The sequence below is a fragment of the Monodelphis domestica genome, chromosome 3 (assembly GCF_027887165.1).
Source record: "Monodelphis domestica isolate mMonDom1 chromosome 3, mMonDom1.pri, whole genome shotgun sequence".
Lineage (NCBI taxonomy): Eukaryota > Metazoa > Chordata > Mammalia > Didelphimorphia > Didelphidae > Monodelphis > Monodelphis domestica.
This window is the reverse complement of record NC_077229.1, coordinates 30851696-30871459: the sequence shown is the minus strand read 5'-3', so window position 1 is coordinate 30871459 and position 19764 is coordinate 30851696. Positions and strand designations below refer to the sequence as shown.

The following is a 19764-nucleotide window of genomic DNA, read 5'->3' as shown; positions in this document are numbered from 1 at the left end:
TTAGGAACCGGAGGGTCGGCCAAAAAAGCCTGGAAACGAGGCACGGTGAAAATCATAGTAAATTTTATTGGCATAAATCACAGGACTTTAACTGGGAAAAGCAAGGTTAGAGGTTTATAGGGGGAAGAATCAAACCAAAGTGTTGCCCCGAGAGGTGTCCCGAGATGTCCCTGAGCCCAGCGGGGAGGGGCGGGGCAGGTCACTGTAAACAGAGTGCTAAGGCCTCGAGGTGGACGTGGGGACGCCCCACAACAGAGGCTCCGGGCTCCCCCTCAGCTGGGGAGTCGGGGCGCCAGCTCGGCCCCTCCCGCTCGCGTGGCCCCTAAGCGAGCCCCTCCTCTCGGCCAGCCTCTGCTCCGTCCAAACATCATCCCGTCAGCACAAAATGGGGATGAAGGGGGCGAGGCGAGGCAAGCGCCCCCCCCCCCCCCCCCGGCTCCATCATCCCTTTCCATAGGGAACTCCATCCCTCCGGCCTGAAATGGGGCACAAACGGTGCTTCCTGGGCCGAGGAGGGCCGCCACCAGGCTCTGCCGGACGGTCGGAGCGGGGCCTCTGGGCAAATAAGGCCTCGAGAAAGAAGGCCCAGAGGCGTCGCTGGAGAGCCCCAAACTCAATCCGGCAGAAATCTGGGAAGTCCGGGGAGTTCCGATCCCGAGCCGCAGGCGGGCCAGTGAGGGGCGCCCGCGGTGGGGGCAGGAGGAAGGAGGTCTGAATACAGCAGTTTACAAACCAATGAACTGTGAGGAGGGGATAGAAAAGGCTCCTCCGGGCCCGCCCCCGGTTTGTGCTAGAAAAAGATGGCGGCCGCCTCCCGGCCACAAAGAAGACCCTCCCGGGAAGAGCGGCGCCCGAGGAGGAGGCCAAAAGGAGTCTGGAAAAGCTGTCCAAAAGCGTTTCAAAGAGAATTAAAAGCAACCCAAACACACAGGAATCAAAGCTCAGTGTAGAAATCTACCCAACGCGGGCCGGCGTCGGCGCCCGGCTGGGGGCTGCCCTCCCCGGCCGCCCGCCACGGCCGCGTCAATACAAAATATTATTGCTGGACGGTCCTTTCTCAGTAGAACCAAGTGAGGGAGAGCCTCGGCCGGAGGGGCCCAGCCGAGCCCTGCCTCTCGGGGGGTGCTGGCGAGGGGAGGGGCAGCCCCCCCGAAACTCCCTGAGCGGCAGCCCAAGAAGGGGTTCCAGTGTGGGTGGCCGGGTCTGCCCGCTCGCCGGCAGCGGGAGGGCCGCGGGGAGGCTGCGGCCGGCCGGGCCCTAGCAGAAGAGCTTCACGAAGCAGTTCTGGCAGTAGGGCTTGTCGTTCTGCTCCTTGAAGGTCCCCTTGTTGAGCTGCTTGAGGCAGAAGGCGCACACGAAGTGCTCGGGGTGGAACTTCTTGGCCATGGCGGTGATGCAGCGGCCCGTGATGGGCTTCTGGCAGCCCGAGCACAGGGAGCCGCGCCGCTCGTGGTAGTGCACCTCGCAGTAGGGCTGCCCGTCGTGCTCAAAGAAGCTGCCGTTGACGAACGGCGTGAAGCACACCTGCCGGCGCAGAGGAGGACGTGAGCGGCCGGGCCGGGGACACCCCGAGGGGGGCCGAAGGCCGACCTCAGAGGCGCCCCGCCGACGCGGCTACATGCTGAGCAGTAGAGGCAGAGTTTGAACCCAGGTCCCTTGCCACCTTATGCGGCTCTTGGCAGCCCCCTGGCCCTAAGTCCAGAAGGAGCCAGGCCCTGGGGTCCCCGGGCCCCCCAAAGCAGACCTAAAGACAGTGGGATCTGGCCGGAGGCAGGGCGGGGGCCTTACCCGGCAGACGAAACACTCGGGGTGCCAGAGGGTGTTGAGGGCAGAGATGTAGTTCTCAAGGATGGCCCGGGCACAGCCGCCACATTTGGGGGCAAACATGTCGAAGTAATCTTTCCGACAATATGCCTTCCCGTCCTTCTCGTGGAACCCTGCGGGGGGGACCCAAGGGGTTCAGAGAATGTCGTGGCTGGAGGGACCTTAGAACAGGGGGTGTCAGAGGGGAAGGGGGGCTTAGAACAGGGGGTGCAGAGGGGAGAGGGGCTTAGAACAGGGGTGTCGGGCCTAGAGGGGCCTTAGAATGGGAATGCCAAATGTAAGGGAGCTCAGAGGAAGCACTGAGGCCCAAAGGGGAAATATGAGCTCCCCCCCCCCCCCGCCCCCGCCCCGCTGCAGTCTCTGCTCTCCCTCTAACAGTAAGAACCCGGGATCCTCCTGCCCCTGCAAGGATGTGCCCTGCCCCCGCCTGGTACCTTCAGGCCCGAAGAAGGCCCCACACTGGGCACAGAAGAAGTGCTCGGGGTGCCAGGTCCGGTCCAAGGCCGTCACCACTTTCTAGAGGAGGGAAGCGCAAAGGGAAAGCTGCTGAAGGGGCCGGGCTGGGCCGCTTGGCCGGATTTAAAGAGGCCGAATCGATGCCCACAGAAACAAGCGTTGCTCCGGACGGCTTGTGGCCAGCCTCTGGGGAAGCCAGACTTGCGGGGAGAAGCCTCCCTGGGGCAGGTGGCACGGGCCGGGCCGGCACTGCTTTGCAGAAACCCAGCACTGACTCCTAACAGGCGGCTCATCCCGCCTCTGAGGCTGGAGGCCCCCCCCCCCCCCCGTCCCCGCCCCAGGACTCACATCCAGGATGGGCCCGTTACAGTAGTGGCAGCGGGGGGAGAAGAGGTTGTGGTAATCCTTTTCACAGTAGGGCTGCCCGTCCCGCTCAAAGAAGTTCCGGGAGCCGATCTCCTCCTGGCAGTGGGTGCAGACGAAGTGCTCCGGGTGCCACGTCTTGCCCATGGCTGTCACCACCTGGGGGGGAGGAAGAAGCCCTGACTCTGCCTCAGTCTCCCCTCACGTCCTCGGCCGTGTCTGCCTCCCTGACCACATCTGGGGCTGCCTTGGCAGAGACCCTGGAGTGGTGGCCTCTTCCCTCTCCAACACATTTTACAGATGAGGAAAACAGGCTGGCAGGCCTAGGTGACTTGCCCAGAGTCGCACAGTGAGACTTGAGGCCTCACCTGAATTCAGGTTTTCCTGCCCCGGGCCTGGCACTCTGCCCAGCACCCCACAGAGGCAGCTAACAAGTGCTCAGTGACCGAAGTAATTGGAGGCCCTTCTCCACCTCGGATCAAAGGAATAGTCCAAGCCTGTTGGATGACCCCCCCAGGCTCCCATCCCCTCTCCCGTCCCCCTCTTGTTCCCCCCAGAGCTCCGTCCCCCTCTTTGTTCCCCCCAGGGCTCCCGTCCCCCCTTGTTCCCCCCAGGGCTCCCGTCCCCCCTTGTTCCCCCCAGGGCTCCCGTCCCCCCTTGTTCCCCCCAGGGCTCCCGTCCCCCCTTGTTCCCCCCAGGGCTCCCGTCCTCCCCTCCTCACCTGCCCCGCAATGGGCTTCTTGCAGGCCCCGCAGACCCCTTTGGCGACTGTGGCCACACCGAGTTTGTTCAGGTCTGACTGCAGGCTCCCCAGCATGCTGTCCAGCTGGCTTCCTGGCTTTGGGGGACCGCCGGGCGGGGAGCTGCTCCCCACCTTCCCCTGAGCCATGAACTGTGGAGCAAGAGAGAGCAATTAGGGCAAGCTGAACGGTGACCTCAAAGCCTCTGGCTGGGACACCCAGGACGGGTCTTGTACCGATCTGGGACCTTCCCGGGGTTCGTTCAACCCACTCTACGGACACAGCCACGGAGGCAAGTGAGAAGCCTGGGGGCTCTGGAGCCAAACACAATGGGGGCGAGGGCCCTCTGCAGGGTGGGGGGGAGGGAAGGGCCGCCTGGACCGCGATGCTCGGCTCGTCCACCGCAGGCGGCTCGTGGCCCTGCCCAGGCCCCGTCCCGGATCTGACGGGGAGAATCTAAAACTCCCTGATGAGTCAAGCCCTCCCCTGCAGAGGCAGGTCCAGGTGAGGGCCCGGTGCCGGACGACTGACCGATGGCGGGGGGGGCACCCTGGGGGCCTCTGCCCTGGTAGGGGAGGCCTGGCTGCGGACGCGGCACATCCACCCTCTCTGACAGGCTGAGGAAGGGGAGATGCCGGGAGAGAGCCCGCAGAGCTCCAGGGAGCAGAGACAGGAAGGCCAAAGCACAGAGGCCTGGCCGGAAGCAGAAGCCTCAGGGAGGAAGGGGGCAAACCTCAGGAAGGGCCAGGCCTGCGGGGAGCTCAGGGCCACAAGGAGGAGCAGGGCCGGCCGCCTTTCCGAGGGGGGGAGGACTGGGGGGTGGACAGGCCGCCGACGTGCCCACCAGCACCTATGGAGGGGACAGGCCAGGGTCAGCGGTCTGACCAGGCCCGAGAACAAGGCTGGGAGTCGGCCACCAACATGAGTCTCGGGGAAACTCGGGGGCGAGCCTGCCTGAACTGGGGGGAAGAGTGGGTCCTCCTCGGTCTGACAGCCAACCGACGCGGTGAGGCGGCCGGCGGCCAGGGTGCGGAGCGGGGCCGAGGCGGGGAGCCCTCTGGGAGCGGGGCCCGGGGCCTCACGGGGGGCGGCCCTCATCCGCAGAGGTCTGGGGGAAGGGGGCGCCTGGGGGGAGGGGGGGCCGCGCTCAGGAGGCCGTGTGACACACTGGCGAGAAGGAGAAGGAGGAGGAGAGGCTGGAACTGAGACGGTTCTTCTCAGGGGAAGAGGAGAGTCAGGAGGAAAGACCACCTGGGAAAGGAAGAGAGCGAGCCAGCTGAGGACAAAGGAAGGAGAAGGCTCCGCCGTGGCAGGCCCCGCTGCCCGCTCGCACCAGCCCCCAGAACCAGAGGGCCAGAGAACACGGTCTCCAGGAGGCCCAGAAATCCTCCAGGGGCCGGAGACTGCTGACCACATAGACCTCAGGCTCCTCTCCCCGACCCACATGGAGCAGAAGCGATGCGAAAAGGTCCCCAACGCCCCCTCCTCCTGGGGGCCCCCTCCCCAATACCTTCTCTACGATCTGTCCCCCGTCCCTCCTCCCTCGAGGCTGCACGGTGATGATGACCCCTTCGGTCAGCCAGGCCTCGGGGTCAGCCCCCGCCTCATCCACCCCCTCTTCCTCGGGCCTGATGCCCAATCGGCCCTGCAACTCAGCAATGAGCCGGTCCTGAGACGGGGTCTTGTGGAGGCCGGAGGGGCCCAGGCGCCGGCGCGGGGAGGCCTCCCGTGACATGGGGTGTGCGTGGCCCGTCTCCCGGCTCCTCCTGATCACGGAGCGCATCTGAGAGACAGGGGAAGCCCGTCACGGCCGCATCCTTCCACCCACCCTGGGGAGGTCCCCAGACCGATGCTTGCTCCTGCCTCTGGCCCCCACGAAGCACTAAGAAGTCCACGGCGGGAGAAGCCCGACGTTCAAAGGGCAGAGAAAGGCCAGGGAGAGGTCTGGGCTCTGCCTCGATCTTTCTGAAAATGGGCACGACAGATCCTGCCCAGCCAGGGCGCCTCACAAGGAGGCTGTGAGGTGTCCCATGGGCGCAGGTGTCCCCTTGGATCGGAGGGAGCCGCCTGGCCTGCCCTGCGCCCAATCCCAGGGGCCGATGCAGTCGAGGCCACGCGTCGGCCGTGACGGCGGGGACGCTCTCGCTCCTTAGCTCAGGCCTCTTTTCTTCTGCGGACACGGCTCGGGTCCAGAACTCCCGGCCGAGGGGCCTCCCCACGCCTGCCATGCACAGGACTCCTTTGGGGGCTCATGCTGTTAGTGCGCGGGGCTGGGGAATGTCCAGTCTCACACCATGCACGGGGGCCATGCTCGGCAGCCGCGGCTGCCCTCCCCTCTGGTGCCTGCCTGGCCAGAGGTGGAAATCCTTTCCACGGTGGGAGTTTCCTCTACCAGGGGCAGCTCCGGCTCGTCTCTCCTGGCTTCCGGGGCCCGCTCTGGGCTCCCGGCCAAGCTTCTCGGGGTTTCTGTGCCCTGGCCTCCTCTCGCAGGGCTCCCGGCAGATGCGCCTCTCCTGGGAGGGCCCTCGGGCTCTCGCTCCTTCTGGGCCTGAGTGGGGTGGCCGCCACCCCTGCATTCCTCCGCAGGGCCCCAGGTGTCTGGGAAGACATCCTGTCGGTTCACAGCGACAACAGTCGGTTCGGTAGCTCCTTCGGCAGCCCAAACAGCTCCGCGCAAATCCAGGGGTGCCGGGGACTCCAGAGCCCACAGCTGTGCCCTCAAAGCATCGCCAACCTCCTCTAGACCAGGAGAGCTGCTGGGCTTGGGGCGCCCATGGGGCAAAAAGGAGGAGGAACAAACAGCCTCAGGAAGCCTATTCTCACTGCCCAGACCCTCTCTGGCCCCAGCTTTCATTTGAGTCAGGCCCTGGTCCTCTGCCCCAAAGGGACAGCCCTCCACTGAAGAGAGCCTACTGCTGCCGGCACCAGGCCTCCCCCCCGGCCTGGTCCAGTCCAGGCCCTGCAGAGGAGGAGAGGACAGAGGCGGGGGGTTCCTCCCTGGGTCCCCATCTTCTTCGATCCACAGGACCCCAGAGGAGCCCCCCTGGTCACTGCAGAGGTAGCTAGTTTGGGGCATCAAAGAAGCAGAAGATGAGAAGGCGCCATGTGGTTCTGGAGAGGCAGAGGAGCGGGCTGACTGCTCCAACCTTGGGCACATGGAGGAGCTGGTCTGGAGGAGAACCAAGACAAAGGCAGAGAAGAAGAGAGGAGCTCAAGACCGAGACATGGGCCCTAACCTCGGGACCCAAAGCATCCGAGGGGGCCCCACAAGGGAGTCCTCTAAGGTTAAAGGACAACCAACACGCCCAGGCTGCGGACACAGACAAGCAGACACACTTTGGGGGTGAGGGGGAAACGCCAACCAGAAGAGGACAAGAAGGGAAGGGTGGAGAGACCTCCAACATAGCCCTGGTGGGGAGACTAGGGAGAAATGCCCCGATAAGGGCCCCCAACATATGCAGACACAGACACACTGTCCCTCTCCCTCTCTCTCTGTCTTTCTCCCTTTCTGTCTGTCTCTCTCCATCTCTCCCTCTCTGTCTCTGTCTCTCTCTGTCTCTCTCTTCTATCTCTCCCTCTTTCTTTGTCTCTCTCTCCTTCTCTCTCTCTCCCTCTCTCCCTCTCTCTCTCCTTCTTTCTGTCTCTCTCCATCTCTCTCTCTCCATCTCTCCCTCTCTGTCTCTCCCTCCCTCTGTCTCTCCCTCTCCCTCTCTCTCTCTCTCTCTCTCTCTCTCTCCCTGTCTCTCCCTCTGTTTCTCTCTCTCCCTGTCTCTCCCTCTCTTTGTCTCTCTCTCCATCTCTCCCTCTCTCTTTGTCTCTCTCTCCATCTCTCCCTCTCTCCCTCTGTCTCTCCCTCTCTGTCTCTCCCTCTCTGTCTCTCCCTCCCTCTCTCTCTGTCTCTCCCTTTCTCTTTGTGTCTCTCCCTCTCTCTCTCTCTCTCCCTGTCTCTCCCTCTCTTTGTCTCTCTCTCTCTCCATCTCTCCCTCTTTTGTCTCTCTCTCCATCTCTCCCTCTCTCCCTCTGTCTCTCCCTCCCTCTCTCTCTGTCTCTCCCTTTCTCTTTGTGTCTCTCCCTCTCTCTCTCTCTCTCCCTGTCTCTCCCTCTCTTTGTCTCTCTCTCTCTCCATCTCTCCCTCTTTTGTCTCTCTCTCCATCTCTCCCTCTCTCTTTGTCTCTCTCTCTCTCCCTGTCTCTCCCTCTGTTTCTCTCTCTCCCTGTCTCTCCCTCTCTTTGTCTCTCTCTCTCTCCATCTCTCCCTCTCTCTTTGTCTCTCTCTCCATCTCTCCCTCTCTCCCTCTGTCTCTCCCTCTCTGTCTCTCCCTCCCTCTCTCTCTGTCTCTCCCTTTCTCTTTGTGTCTCTCTCTCCTTCTCTCTGTCTCTGTCTCTCTCTCTCCTTCTCTCTGTCTCTGTCTCTCTCTCCTTCTCTCTATCTCTGTCTCTCCTTCTCTCTCTGTCCCCCCTCCATACAAACACCACCACCACCCCTCCCTCTATAAAGAAGCCCTCTACGGCCCAGAGTGATGAAGGAAGGTCCCTTGCTGGGCTGCCCTTCCCACCTCTGAAGCCTTCTCTGTCCACAAGAAGCCATCCTCCCGGCTCCGCACCTTGAGTTGGTCTCCTCAGAGGAGCCCCACCTTCTCCAGTCCCCCCCCCCGCCCTGTCCCAGATGGCCCCTGATGTGTCACTGAGCACCGCAAAGCCCCAAGTGGAGCCCCCAATGGGGACTCTTCTGAGCTGGAGCCGCATTCGAGGGTTCCTTCCCTACGCCTGACTAGAGATCCCCCGAGTCCAACCTCTGGTCCGCCCGGGGCAGAGCCCACCTCAGCAGAGCCAAGGCCCCCCCTCATCATGAGGCCGGTGGGGGAGGGGCTGCCCCCCCCAGCTGCCAGCGGCCCCAGAAGGGAAGGCCAGGTCAGCAAGTTCTTGGAGAGATCAATCCCCATCGATACCCACTTAGATCCTGGCAGCCCTCCTGGAAGCCCTGAGCCGGCCCTGAGCTGTGGGAGGGAGGGAGGCCTGGAGGCTGGGCTGGGCAGGGATCGGGGCACAGCAAGAGGCTCAGAATAAGCTGCTGGCCAGTGCCCACCCGCCTGCCCGAGGTGTTGGGTTTCCCACAGTTGTGGCTGGTGGGAAGGAGAGGCCCAGCTTCCAGACCACAGGGGGAGGAGAGGAAGGCTGCAGAACGAGCCTGGAAGGCACAGAGGAGGGAGGAGGTGCTGGGCAGCAGAGCCGACCACCGGGCACAGGGTCTGGACGAGGGGCAGGTCCTCTGGGCTCCCGACGTCCCCTCATCCACCTGGCCCGGCCCGAGGGGACAGCCTGCGCCCACTCGGCTCTCTTGGCCACGGATTTCCTGTGTCCAGCCTGTCCGCTGCCTCAAGGACCTGATCCCGGAGCGGCAGGCAGGGCGTTCTGTGCCCAGATCCGGGCACAGGCCAAGGTGGGACGGGGAACAAAGGCCTCGGGGTGATGGCAAGAGGGAGGAAGAGGCGGGCCCACAGAGCACCTTGAAGTCCGAGAGGGAGGCCATGAGCTCGTCCAGCTCCCTGGTGGCAGAGGAGGCCGAGATGCGGGTCTGCTGCTGGCTGGACGTGACGCGCTGGGGATGGTTCATCTCTCCCTGGTTCACAGTGATGGCCGGGCTGTGGGGGGACACGGACACGGTGAGGGCGGGCGCCCTCTTGTTCAAACCTCTGCCTGTCTGAGAATAGACACGATGGCGCCCGCTGCCTCCTGGGGCCTCCTCACACCCCTCCCGAGGCTTGTGGCGCTGCCGGGGGTCCGAGGAAGACGGAGCTCCCCGAGGGCCTGGGGCGTTCACACGGCCCCCGAGATTCCCAAAGCCATCCCCTCATCCCATCCCCGCAACAACTCTGGGAGGAGGGTCATCAGCCCGTTTTACAGATGATGAAATAGAGGCCCAGAAATGGGGGTCGCTCCAACCAGGACACGTTAGAGGTGGGATTGGGGCCCAGTTCGTGCCCGATGCCAAGGCCAACACCCTTCCTAACACAGCCTGCTGTCCCTTCCCCTGCCAGAGAGAAAGAATGAAGCGGGAATTCCTGCCCCGTCCCCGGCTCCTCCTATTTCTGCTGGGGTCCAGGCTTCTCCCACCCCCCCTCGGGAGGAGGCGAGAGCAATGCAGCAGGATCCCCCCAAACCTAACGAGGAAGCTCAAAGAATGCCCCCGCGAGGCTGCCCCCGGCCCGGCGCTCACACAGGGCTGGGCACGGAGCTCTCCAGCTCGTCCAGAAGGCTCTCCACGCTGGGGCGCAGGTCCTCCAAGCCCCGGGCTCCATTCCGCTTGGGCTTCTCCTTCACTGGAGGGGTGGCCTTTCCCCCCAGGGGGCTGTTGTTCTCAGGGATGCCGTACTGGGGGCTCAGCCCCCCGGGCACTGGAGGGCTCTGGTTGGCATCATCTGGGGAAAGAAGAGGAGAAAGGCTGGTCCATGACCACGGCAGCCCACTCTGATGGCCCGGGATGGGGGCCAAGATAGGTCACGCCGCTGCCCCACCTGGGGGCCCCCTTACCTGCCAGGAAGCCAGATGTGGGGTGCTGGACGGCATTCAGTTCCAGGAGGAGCCGGTCAAGTTCCGACAGGTTACTGCCTAGTGACGAGCTCATGGTTGGCGAAGGCTCGGCCGATTTCTGCTTATTGGGGAAGCTGGGAGAAGGAGGAAGCCGAGAGGCCCGTGAAACCCCTCCACCCTGGACACGGGCCTCTGTGCCAGCGGGCATCCTGGAGGGCAAAGGGCCTGATGTCCGGGGCCCATGAGGGCACGTGCACGGAAAGCCTCCTGACAGCCAGAGCCGTCCTTGGAGGTCTTGGGGCAGAGGCCCGACGGCCATCTAGTCTGCTCCCTCCGAGTGGGGAGTCCCTCGAACTCCCTTTCAGACCCAAATTCTGTTCTCTTGTGAGGACAGCATGTGTGGGGAGGGGCTCCCTCCAAGCAGGAAGCTAAGCAATGAGTGGGGCAGGGACGGGCTAAGTGGAGGGAGGAAGGAAGTCTTCCCCCTCAATGGCCCAAAGAGGTGGCAGAGGACAGGCGGATGGAGCCTGGACACGACAGCAAGTGTTGGGCAACAAGGGCCACTTCCACCTGACAGGATGGGGAGAAGCAGGGGGAAGGGGAGAGAGACAGAGAGAGAGGGAGAGGGGGAGAGAGAGAAGGGAGGAGAGGAGAGGGAGAGGGGGAGAAGGGAAGAGAGGAAGACAGAAGGGAGGAGAAAGGAGGGAGAAAAGGAGGAAAGGGAGAGAGAAGGGAGAGGGGGAGAGAGAAGGGAGGAGAGGAGAGGGAGAGGGGGAGAAGGGAAGAGAGGAAGAGGGAGAGAGAGAGGGGGAGAAGGGAAGAGAGGAAGAGGGAGAGAGAGAAGGGAGGAGAGGAGAGGGAGAGGGAGAGGGGGAGAAGGGAAGAGAGGAAGACAGAAGGGAGGAGAAAGGAGGGAGAAAAGGAGGAAAGGGAGAGAGAGAGAGAAGGGAGAGGGGGAGGGGGAGAAGGGAAGAGAGGGAGAGGGAGAGAGAGAGAGGGAGAGAGAGAGAGAGAGAGAGAGAGAGAGGGAGAGAGAGAGAGAGAGAGGGAGAGAGAGAGAGAGATGAGAGAGAGACAGAGAGAGAGAGGAGGGAGAGGGATGGAGAGAGAGAGAGAGAGAGAGAGAGAGAGAGAGAGAGAGAGAGAGAGAGAGAGAGAGAGGGAGAGGGAGAGGGAGAAGGGAGGAGAGGAGGAGAGAAGGGAGGAGAGGGGTAGAGGAGGGAGGAGAGGAAGAGGAAGGAGAGGGGAGGGGGCAGAAGAAGGGATGGGGATGCGGAGGGGCTCCTGGCCCTCCTAAGGATCATCCTTATTAATGACGACTACCACAAATGGCATTGGTGCGTCCTCTAAGCCTTCCCGCCCCAATTCAGGAGCCGGCAGGCCCAGGTTATCACCCGCACAGACTCAGAGCCGGAGAAGGGACCCCAGAGGGTCGCCAGTGCAGAGCCAGACTAGATTTACAGTCATCTAGTCCAACCCTTTACTGTACAGATAAGAAAATAAAAGGTCAAATAACTGAGAATTTGGAAAGGACCCATTCCAATGCTCTCCTTTTACAAACAAGGAAACTGAGGCAGAGGTGGAATGTCTTCAGCACAGCGGTCAGAATGCTGGACTTAGAATCAGGAAGACCTGATTCTTGACTCCGACACTTACCAGCTGGATGATTTCTTTGCCTTAGTTTCCTGATCTGTAAACTGGGAAGAGCAGGAGCCCCCGGCTGCCCCGTAAAGCCAACTCTGACGTGCCACCTGCACGCTAGCTTTAACGCTGGCATTATTGCTGTTATGGAGATTGCCCAAGGCCGCCCGGGCAGTCAGGTGGCCAAGGCAGCATTCTAGGCCCGCCCCAGAGCTCCCCGGGCAGCTCCTTTCCTAGTGGGCCCGAGCTGGCAGGCTGGTACCTGTACACGTGCTCCTCCTCGCCGGCTCCGCGGGGGCAGGGGGACCCCAGGCTGTCCCGGGACACGGGCACGCCAGGATTTTTCGCACCAGAACCAAACACAGGAGACTGAGGCTGAGACTGCCGAGACAAGAGAGCGATCAGGGCTCGGCTGTGGAAGGGGTGAGCGGCAACTGCGGGCAGAGGAGGAGGTGGGGGCAGCCCTGACTCATCCCCCGCCCTCACCCCCTCAGGCTCACACTCATGGCCTCCTAGTCCCACGGGGGCTTTCCGCTCCTGGTGACTAACACGGTTTGCCCCTGGGGGAGCAGGGAGGGGGCGCACGGTTGGAAAGACTGAGGCAGGCAGCTCCCACCTGCTGGTGGATGTATCGGGGGCCGCCGCTCTGCCACTGGTCTGGGGGGTCGAGGACGGTGCCGTTGAGCGCCTCACTGGAGGGGGGCGGGGGGACCGGCGGCGGCACGGCGATCTCTTGATACGTGTGGTTTCCGGTCGGATAGGAGTAGGGGGTCTCCTCGGACAGGAACATGGGCCGCTTGGAGATGTGGGAGGTGGTGGACTCCAGGTCCGCGAGCAGGGCGTCTGGAAGGGGCGGGAGAAGAGGCGGCTGTGAGAGAGGACGGGCCCCCGCTGGCCCCCGGCACCCCAGGCCCGAAGGCCTGGCTCAGTCCGAGCTCCCCGTGAAGGCTGGGTCTCCTCAAAGCACGCCCACAGGCGGCCTTCCCAGGGAAGCCGGGCACCGCCACCTCCTGCTCCCAGCTCGTGGCAAGCTGGGCTGCAAACCAACTGCCCGCCCCGGATGTCCTCCCGAGTGCCCCCGGCAAGCCCGGAAAGGCTCTTCTGGGCCCCCAGGCAGCGGGCTACCCACCTCTAGTGCGGGGCACCACAAGGACGCGGCGAGGGCTCTCTGGGCCCCGGGGAAGAAACAAGAAGGGCCTCCCGAGGAGAGGAGGGGCTGGCACGCAGTACTGGTTCTGATGGGCCGGCCCCCACCCCCTTGGCCAAGCCTGGCCCCAGGAAGCCTGCCTCGCCCAGCTTTGTTTTGACAACTTAGCCCTAAAGAGGAGCAGCCTCGGCACTGTGGGCAGCATGTGGCTGATGCACTCGAATCCAGCCTCAGACACTTCCCAGCTGTGTGGCCTTGGGAAAGTCACCTCACCCTGCCTGCCTCAGTTTCCTCCTGTGTCAAATGAGCGGGAGAAGGAAAGGGTTCCAGCCCTCCAGGAACCGGGGTCACAGAGAGTCAGACAGAGCCTTACAGCATCGCCCAGTGCAGACCATCCCCAGCAAGTGCCAGAGCCACATTCAGATGTCAGAGGGCAGCCGGGTAGCTCAGGGGATAGAGCACCAGGCCCAGAGGGGGGGGTGTCCTGGGTTCCAATCTGGCCTCAGACACTTCCTAGCTTTGTGACCCTGGGCAAGTCACTTCACCCCAGTGTGTGCCTGGCCCTTCCTGCTCTTCTGCCTTGGAACCCGTACATACGATTGATTCTAAGATGGAAGATTAAAGGTTTTCTAAAAAATCATTAGGAAATACTTTAAGAATCGTGTAAGAGAGCAGACCCCATTTCTGTCGGAGTTGGACACCCCCCAGGAAGTCCCAGCTCCCAAGTGGGCAAGTGTCCTGCATGGGCCTCTGTCTACACCATCCTGTCTCATACACAGATAAACACAGGGAAAAAAAAGCCATGCTTCCCAGCTGTGCACCCCTGAAAACGTGCCCCCAGCCTCAGTTTCCCCAGCGGTACAAGGGAGGGTGGTGACTTCAAAGCCTCCAAAATGCCCTGCCTGGACCAGGTGGCTGAGGCCCCTCCCAGCCCCCCCAAGAACAAGGAGGGGAGGGCAAAGTCCAAGCTCCGGCTCCAAGGCTGCCCCCCACTGGCCCATACCCAGCCCCCCCAGCGGACACACCTGGTGGGCTTCTCCCTCTCAGCAGCAGCACAGAACCAAGCCCTGGGCACCTACAAGCAGGCAGCAGGGTGGGGCTGGGCCAGTGACATCAAGCCAAGAAGACTTCCTGTGGCCCCTCCCCCCAGGTACCCCGGGGCTCCCCCCCCCAGAGGTGGAGCTTCCTCTCTTGGGGCAGGAATGAGGAAACCTGGGGGCAGCCAGGCCTCTCCTGGGGCTGAGAACACTCTGGGCAGGCACGGAGGATCCCGGCCAGGGCAGGGGTAGGGGAGATCTTCGAGGGCACCTCAAGAATCAGGGCCTGCAGGCCACAGCCTGGCCTCAGATGCTGCCTCGCTGGGTGACCCTGGACAAGTCACTCACCCCCTTGCCCAGCCCTCACGGCTCCTGCTCAGAATGGATTCTAAGGCGCCACGTTAAAGACTGTGTAAACAGCCTGACTTAGTTGTCTTTCGGTGACTTCCTGGAGCGCAGGGAGGCTGCCAGGCACAGGCTGGCTTTAAGGTGTCTCCAGGCATCCTTTCTGGAGGGGAGGGGCGAGAGGAGGAGGGAGGGGGAGGGGAGCAGGGCTGCAGGAGGCATTCCGGGGCCATCTGGAGCCCCAGCCTAGCCCGGCCCTCATCTCTGCCCGCCCTCAAATAGTTTCCCGGCTCAAGTTTCCTCTCCTGGAATGAGTCAACATGAGCTCAGAGCCGGCCTGGAGGAACCAGGGGAGGAAGGAGGGTCCTCAGGCAGAGGCATCCAGATCCACAGCCTCCTCAGTGACGGCTGTATGCACACACAGAGATTCAAATTCAGGACTTGAGGACTCCCCAGCTCAGAGCCAGGCCTGGAGGAACCCAAAGCAATAGAGTGCCAGACCTGAGGTGCAGGCCCGCTTCGCACACTTACTAGCTGGGTGGCCCTGGGCAAGTCACAGGGCCTCTCAGACCTCAGACTTCCTCATCTGTAAAAGGGTGATAAGAGGCAGCGAGGTGGCACAGTGGACAGAGCGCCGAGCCTGGAACCTGAGTTCAAATTCAGCCTCAGACACTTCCTAGTTGGGCGACCCCTGAACAAGTCACTGCCCCCTGGTGGACTGTTTCCTCGTCTGTAGCAGGAGCCGGACCAGGAAATGACCCCCCACCCCAGGATCTCTGCCAAGAAAGCCCCACGACAACAGGCCACCCCAGATGGTGGGAAGGGAGGACTCAGAGTATCTGTAGAGTGCTCTGCCAGCCTCATGCCGTATGGAAATAAATGCCAGCTGTGGTGTGGCTGTGAGAGAGGGCACGATGCCTGAGCTGCATCTGAAGGCGGGGCAGGGAGAGAGCATTTGGGGGTGACCGGGGAGGGAAGGAGGCCAGCCTGTAGGCAGAGGAAGCGCAGTGCCCCTGGCAAGTGAGTAACAGGAACAAGGAGGGAGCTCAGGGTGGAAGCCAAGGTGAGTCACTCACCACCGACTCCAGTGGGCCCTGGGATCACTCAGACACCAACCAGACCCAGCTTCCCATTTGACAGAAAAGAAAACTGAGACAGGGCTGCACAGGGTAGTAAGAGGCTGCGCTGGGCTCTTCCTGCTCCCCCCACCGCCTCTTTCCTCACATCCTTGCTTCTAAACCTTAGCTAAGCTTTCTCTAGGGTTGGGGCTAAGAGGGTGACCCCTGATATTTGTCCCCAAAATTGGCTGTTCCTCCCCCAGCAGCCTGATGTCTCCCTCTGGAGGAAATTCCCTTTTGGTTAGTCAGCCAAGAAACATTTATGAAGCACCTACTCTAGGCCAGGCACCGGGCCAAACCCTGGGGATACAAAGAATCAAAAGACAGTCCCTGCCCTCGAGGGGCTCCCAGTCTAATGGGGGAGACAAGGAGCAAAGGAATAAATAGCAAATAAGAGGAAGACACCGGAATTAGGAGGGGTTGGGAAGAGACCTGAGGCAGGCAGGTGCCCCAAAAGCTACAGCAATAATCTGCATTAGCATGGGGGCAGTGTCGAAGGAGAGGAGGGGGGAAATTCAGACATGTGGCAAAGGTGGAATGAGCAACATGGCAGAGGTGAAATGGACCAGCGGTGAAATGGACCAGAGATGGGCCAGAGGTGAAATGGACCAGTGGTGAAATGGACCAGAGATGGGCCAGCGGTGAAATGGACCAGAGATGGGCCGCGGTGAAATGGACCAGCAGTGAAATGGACCAGAGATGGGCCAGCGGTGAAATGGACCAGCCTTGGCAAAAGCGTGGCTCCAGGAATGAGTGGGGCATTCAGGAGGGTTCCTGGGTTGGGGCCCTGAGCAGCGACCAGGGGATGGTGGAACCCTCAATGGCCGTAGAGGAGGTATCCAGGGGCAAGACAAAGCGAGTTCTGTTTTGGCCATACCGAGTGTCTGGAGGGCAGCTGGAGATGCCAGCCTGAAGTCAGCAGGGAGCCTTCTCTCTGCTTTCTTGTCCAAACCCCTGAGCTTTTCTCTTCCCTCCCAGAAAGGAGCCACTCTGAGCTGTGCATTTTTGGTTGTTGTTTAGCTTTACTAGGCCAAGTGACCCAGGTCATGGCACTCCACCCACCACAAAAGGGAAGATGAGGTCATCGGGCTGAGGCTGCCCAGCGCGGGGGGCACATCCCTCCTGAAACAGGGGTGACGGGTTCACGCTAGCCAGGGCTGGCCAATGTGGAAGCATAGCCCTTCTGGCACCGGGGTGGCTGGTCCCCCCAGACTGGGGCTACCCAGCGTAGGAGGCACGGCCTTTCCGCCACAGGGCAGTAGCCGCTGTCTTCACAGTTCAGACCGCCATGGGGGGGGGGGGGGGCCAGGGGAGGTCGTCTCAGGGGAGTGGGAGGGACCGAGCTGGCATCTCTGACCAGCAGAGTGCGCTGTGGACACACAAACTCAATGGCAGTGGAAGCCAGTCGCAGAAAGTAACCTGAGCCTGGTTATCCATAAGCCCCAGAAGCAGCAGGTGGTGGTGCTGGAGGGGGCCAAGCAGTTAGGCCTTAAAAGAAAGGCAGAGAAAAGGGCCCAGCCTGCTCCTGGGGCCCAGGCGGACAACCTCTGCTCCAGCCCCTCGTCCTCCTCTTTTGGAGATGGGATCCTGGAGAAAACAACGTCTGAGCACCCTGAAATCCTGAACACAAATGGGGGTTTGTGTTGCTGAGCGCCGGATGGGGGGGGCTGACATTTAGGCAGGGCTGAAGGTTCTAGAAAGTAATGGTTTTTGACTTTGTTTTCCCATCACTTCCACTTCCAAATGTCGCTTGGAAGAAAAAATGTGTTTAAGAGCCTTTCAGCAAGTCAATCAAATGTCTGGTAGTGTATGCCACGCTCTATACCCGCAGTCCCCCACCTCCAGGGAGGGCAAAGGGTGCCTCCTCTCAGGGAGTTACGGATGACTGAGGGGAGTCTGAGCCTGCTCTGGACAGGGGACAGCAGCCAGCCACCCTGCTGGTGGAGAGGGAGCTCGAGGCAAGACCATCCCCTCGAGGGAGGAAAGAAAGGCAGCCAGGCCAGCTCCCTCAGAGGGCAGATGCCAGGCCCTCCTTCCCCTCCGCCCATCACCAGGCTTGTGTGTGGGTCAGCTTCTTCAGCTGGGGGCCCTCCCTGGGGTGGGAGGGTCAGCCCAGAGCTCCAGACTGACCTTGGAATGCTGGCGGGGGCTGAAGAGCACCGACGGGTTCCAGTGTGCTCTCAGGGTGTCTGTCTGTCGGTCTCTCTGTCTGTCTGTCCCCCCTCCCCCTTCCCCGGAGACACATTCCTCCCCCTTCCCCGCAGTACATTCCAAGGCCGCAGCTGCCGGGTGCCCGGCATTCCCTTCGTGTCTGCACTCGCTGCCCCCGGGATGGGCCGATACAGCCAGGAGCTGAGGGGGGCCGGGAGGGGGAGAACCCGGGAAAGGGCCCACCTCCCTGGCCCCTCCGCAGGCAGCCCGGGCTCGCTCATGGAAGAGGGACTCGCCCCAGCCCGGCCGATTCCGGCCTCCTCGGGAAGGCTCGCTCCCGACAGCACGCCTCAGGCTACCTCTTTGCCACCACGTCCACCCACTACTTTCAGTTGTGCCAAGCTGGAATGAGGGCAGCCCCGGCGTCTGACAGGGGAGAGAACTGCGGTCCAGCCCAAGACCATGCGGTGCTGCCAGAGGCAGCATTTGAACTCACTCCCTCTTCCGGGCCTAAAGTGGCCGCAGACGCTCCCGAGCCGCAGGGGCCGGGCGAGTCCGTCACCCCGTCTGCCTCAGTCTCCTCAATGAGCAGAAGGAAATGACAAGGGCTCGGGGAGAGCAGGGTGCGGCTGCGGGGGACACCGGGAAGCCCCGGCCCAGGAAGAGGGGGAAGGCCGAGTCTGAGGCCCGAGGAAGCCTTCTGACCCCCGAATCCTAGAGCCCCCCCGCCGGGCACACGCTCTCCCCTGGCGGTTTGTCCTGTGCCGGCCCCCTCGAGGCGCTCCGTGCTCACCAACAGATGGGGCAGCCGAGCCCCACGATCCCCTCTAGGGAGGCGGAGTCTCTCAGATGGCAGAGGCCCAGCTGCAGAAGCAGGTGCCCAGGCGCTGCCCACCCCAGTGGGGGCTGAGTCATGGCCCTGCAGAGGCTTAGCCAGGACTGGAAGGGACTCCCAGACGTCACCCCAGGAGAGGCAGCCTCTCTGAGACCACCGAGTGGGGCGCGGCGGCACGGAGGCCAGATCTGGCCTCAGACACGCACCACCTGGGAGTCTCAGCCTCCTTATCTGTCAGATGGGGAGAACAGCACCCGCCTCTCCGGGCTCTTCTAACTCGGCCAACCCTGAGCCCAGGGCCTTCACTCTCCACCTGCCGCAGGGTTCTCAGCTGTAAAATGGGCCAACAGCACCCACCTCAAAAGGGGGACGTGAGGATCTGCCTGGCACGGAGGAGGGGCCTGGAGCCAGGAAGAACTGAGTTCAAATCCAGCCTCATCCATTCACTCTCTGTGGCCCCTGGGCAAGCCGCTTCACCCCGTTGGCCTCCATGTGATCTGGAGAAGGACGTTGAGCGCACACACGCACACAGGTGCACACACACACGCACACGCGCGCACACACACACACGCACACAGGTGCACACACACGCGCACACACACACACGCACACGCACACACACACGCGCGCACTCACAGGACTCAGCACGAGGCGAGCCTGGCTAGAAGGCCTGAACAAGCCCTGAGGACTCGCCTCTCCCTCAGCAGCCCGTGTTTGGGGGAAGGGGGTGCAATTTTAGGAAACAATGTTACAGAAAAATAAACGACAAAGTTAAAAGCCAAAATAAAGCCACTGAGCCCTTCTAGTCCCTCTCATCCCCTTCAGGGTTCAAGTCTCATCTCCACATCTACAGCCTCTGGGCCCCGGGGCAGGCCATTTAACTGGTCAGAGGCTCAGTGACGGCGTCTCTAAAATGGGATCCTTGGCACGTGCTCTTCGGATGTGCCAGGGCACCAGCACGGCTGATGGCAGGAGGAGCGGGCACCCGGCCTCCAGGACTTCCTCTCCCCCCATTCTCAGAAGCGGGGCTCCGGCTTCCCAGGAAGGGCTGGGCTGGCTGTGCGCAGCCTCCCCTCCCCCAGCTTCCTTCCTGCCCTGCACCGGCCCGAGGTGTGGCTGGGGGTCCCCGCAGGGCGCCGGCCTGTAAGCTGTAAGAAAGCGGTCGCCCCTTGTGCCAGGCCAGCCTCGGCAGTGCAGGGAGCCGGGGGAGGCCCAAACCGCCTTGGCTTCGGCTAAACAGTCTCGGGGAAACCACAAAGAGGGGGGGGGGAAGGGCTTTGCCGGCTCCAGGCTCGTCCAGAGTCCGGTTCAGATACTTGGCAGGACCCGGCCGGCCATGGTGCCAGGGAGAAGCAGGCAAGGAACAGGGCCCCTGCCAGGCCCCGGCTATCACGCCCCATGGACAAGGGAGGAAGCTCAAGTGACTTGTCCAGGGTCCAGAGGCTGGGAGGTGCCTGAGGCCAGATTTGAATTCGGATCTTCCATAGAGTCCTGAGCTTGGACTTAGACCCAACATCAAGTCAACAAACCCTTTGGAGCTGTAGGGCCCAGATGGGTCATTTCCCTCTCTCTGCCTC

At 62.3% G+C, this 19764-nt stretch overlaps 1 protein-coding gene across 3 annotated transcripts in view; it reads right to left on the bottom strand.

The window, feature by feature from the left end:
• Positions 1-46: 46 nt before the first annotated feature.
• PXN (paxillin) overlaps positions 47-19764 on the bottom strand; it is a 30606-nt gene continuing 10888 nt past the window's right edge. Inside the window, exons 2-12 of one of the 3 annotated variants that reach the window (XM_056821650.1) lie at positions 12171-12397; positions 11817-11935; positions 9914-10047; positions 9600-9801; positions 8889-9024; positions 5731-6552; positions 3365-3535; positions 2629-2802; positions 2259-2340; positions 1789-1937; positions 47-1524 (exon numbers count right to left, since the gene is read on the bottom strand). In XM_056821650.1, coding sequence (XP_056677628.1) covers positions 1258-1524; positions 1789-1937; positions 2259-2340; positions 2629-2802; positions 3365-3535; positions 5731-6552; positions 8889-9024; positions 9600-9801; positions 9914-10047; positions 11817-11935; positions 12171-12397 — 2483 coding nt within the window. In that variant the 3' untranslated portion in view covers positions 47-1257. The other 2 variants (XM_007490337.3, XM_056821649.1) reach the window with 2 other exon arrangements.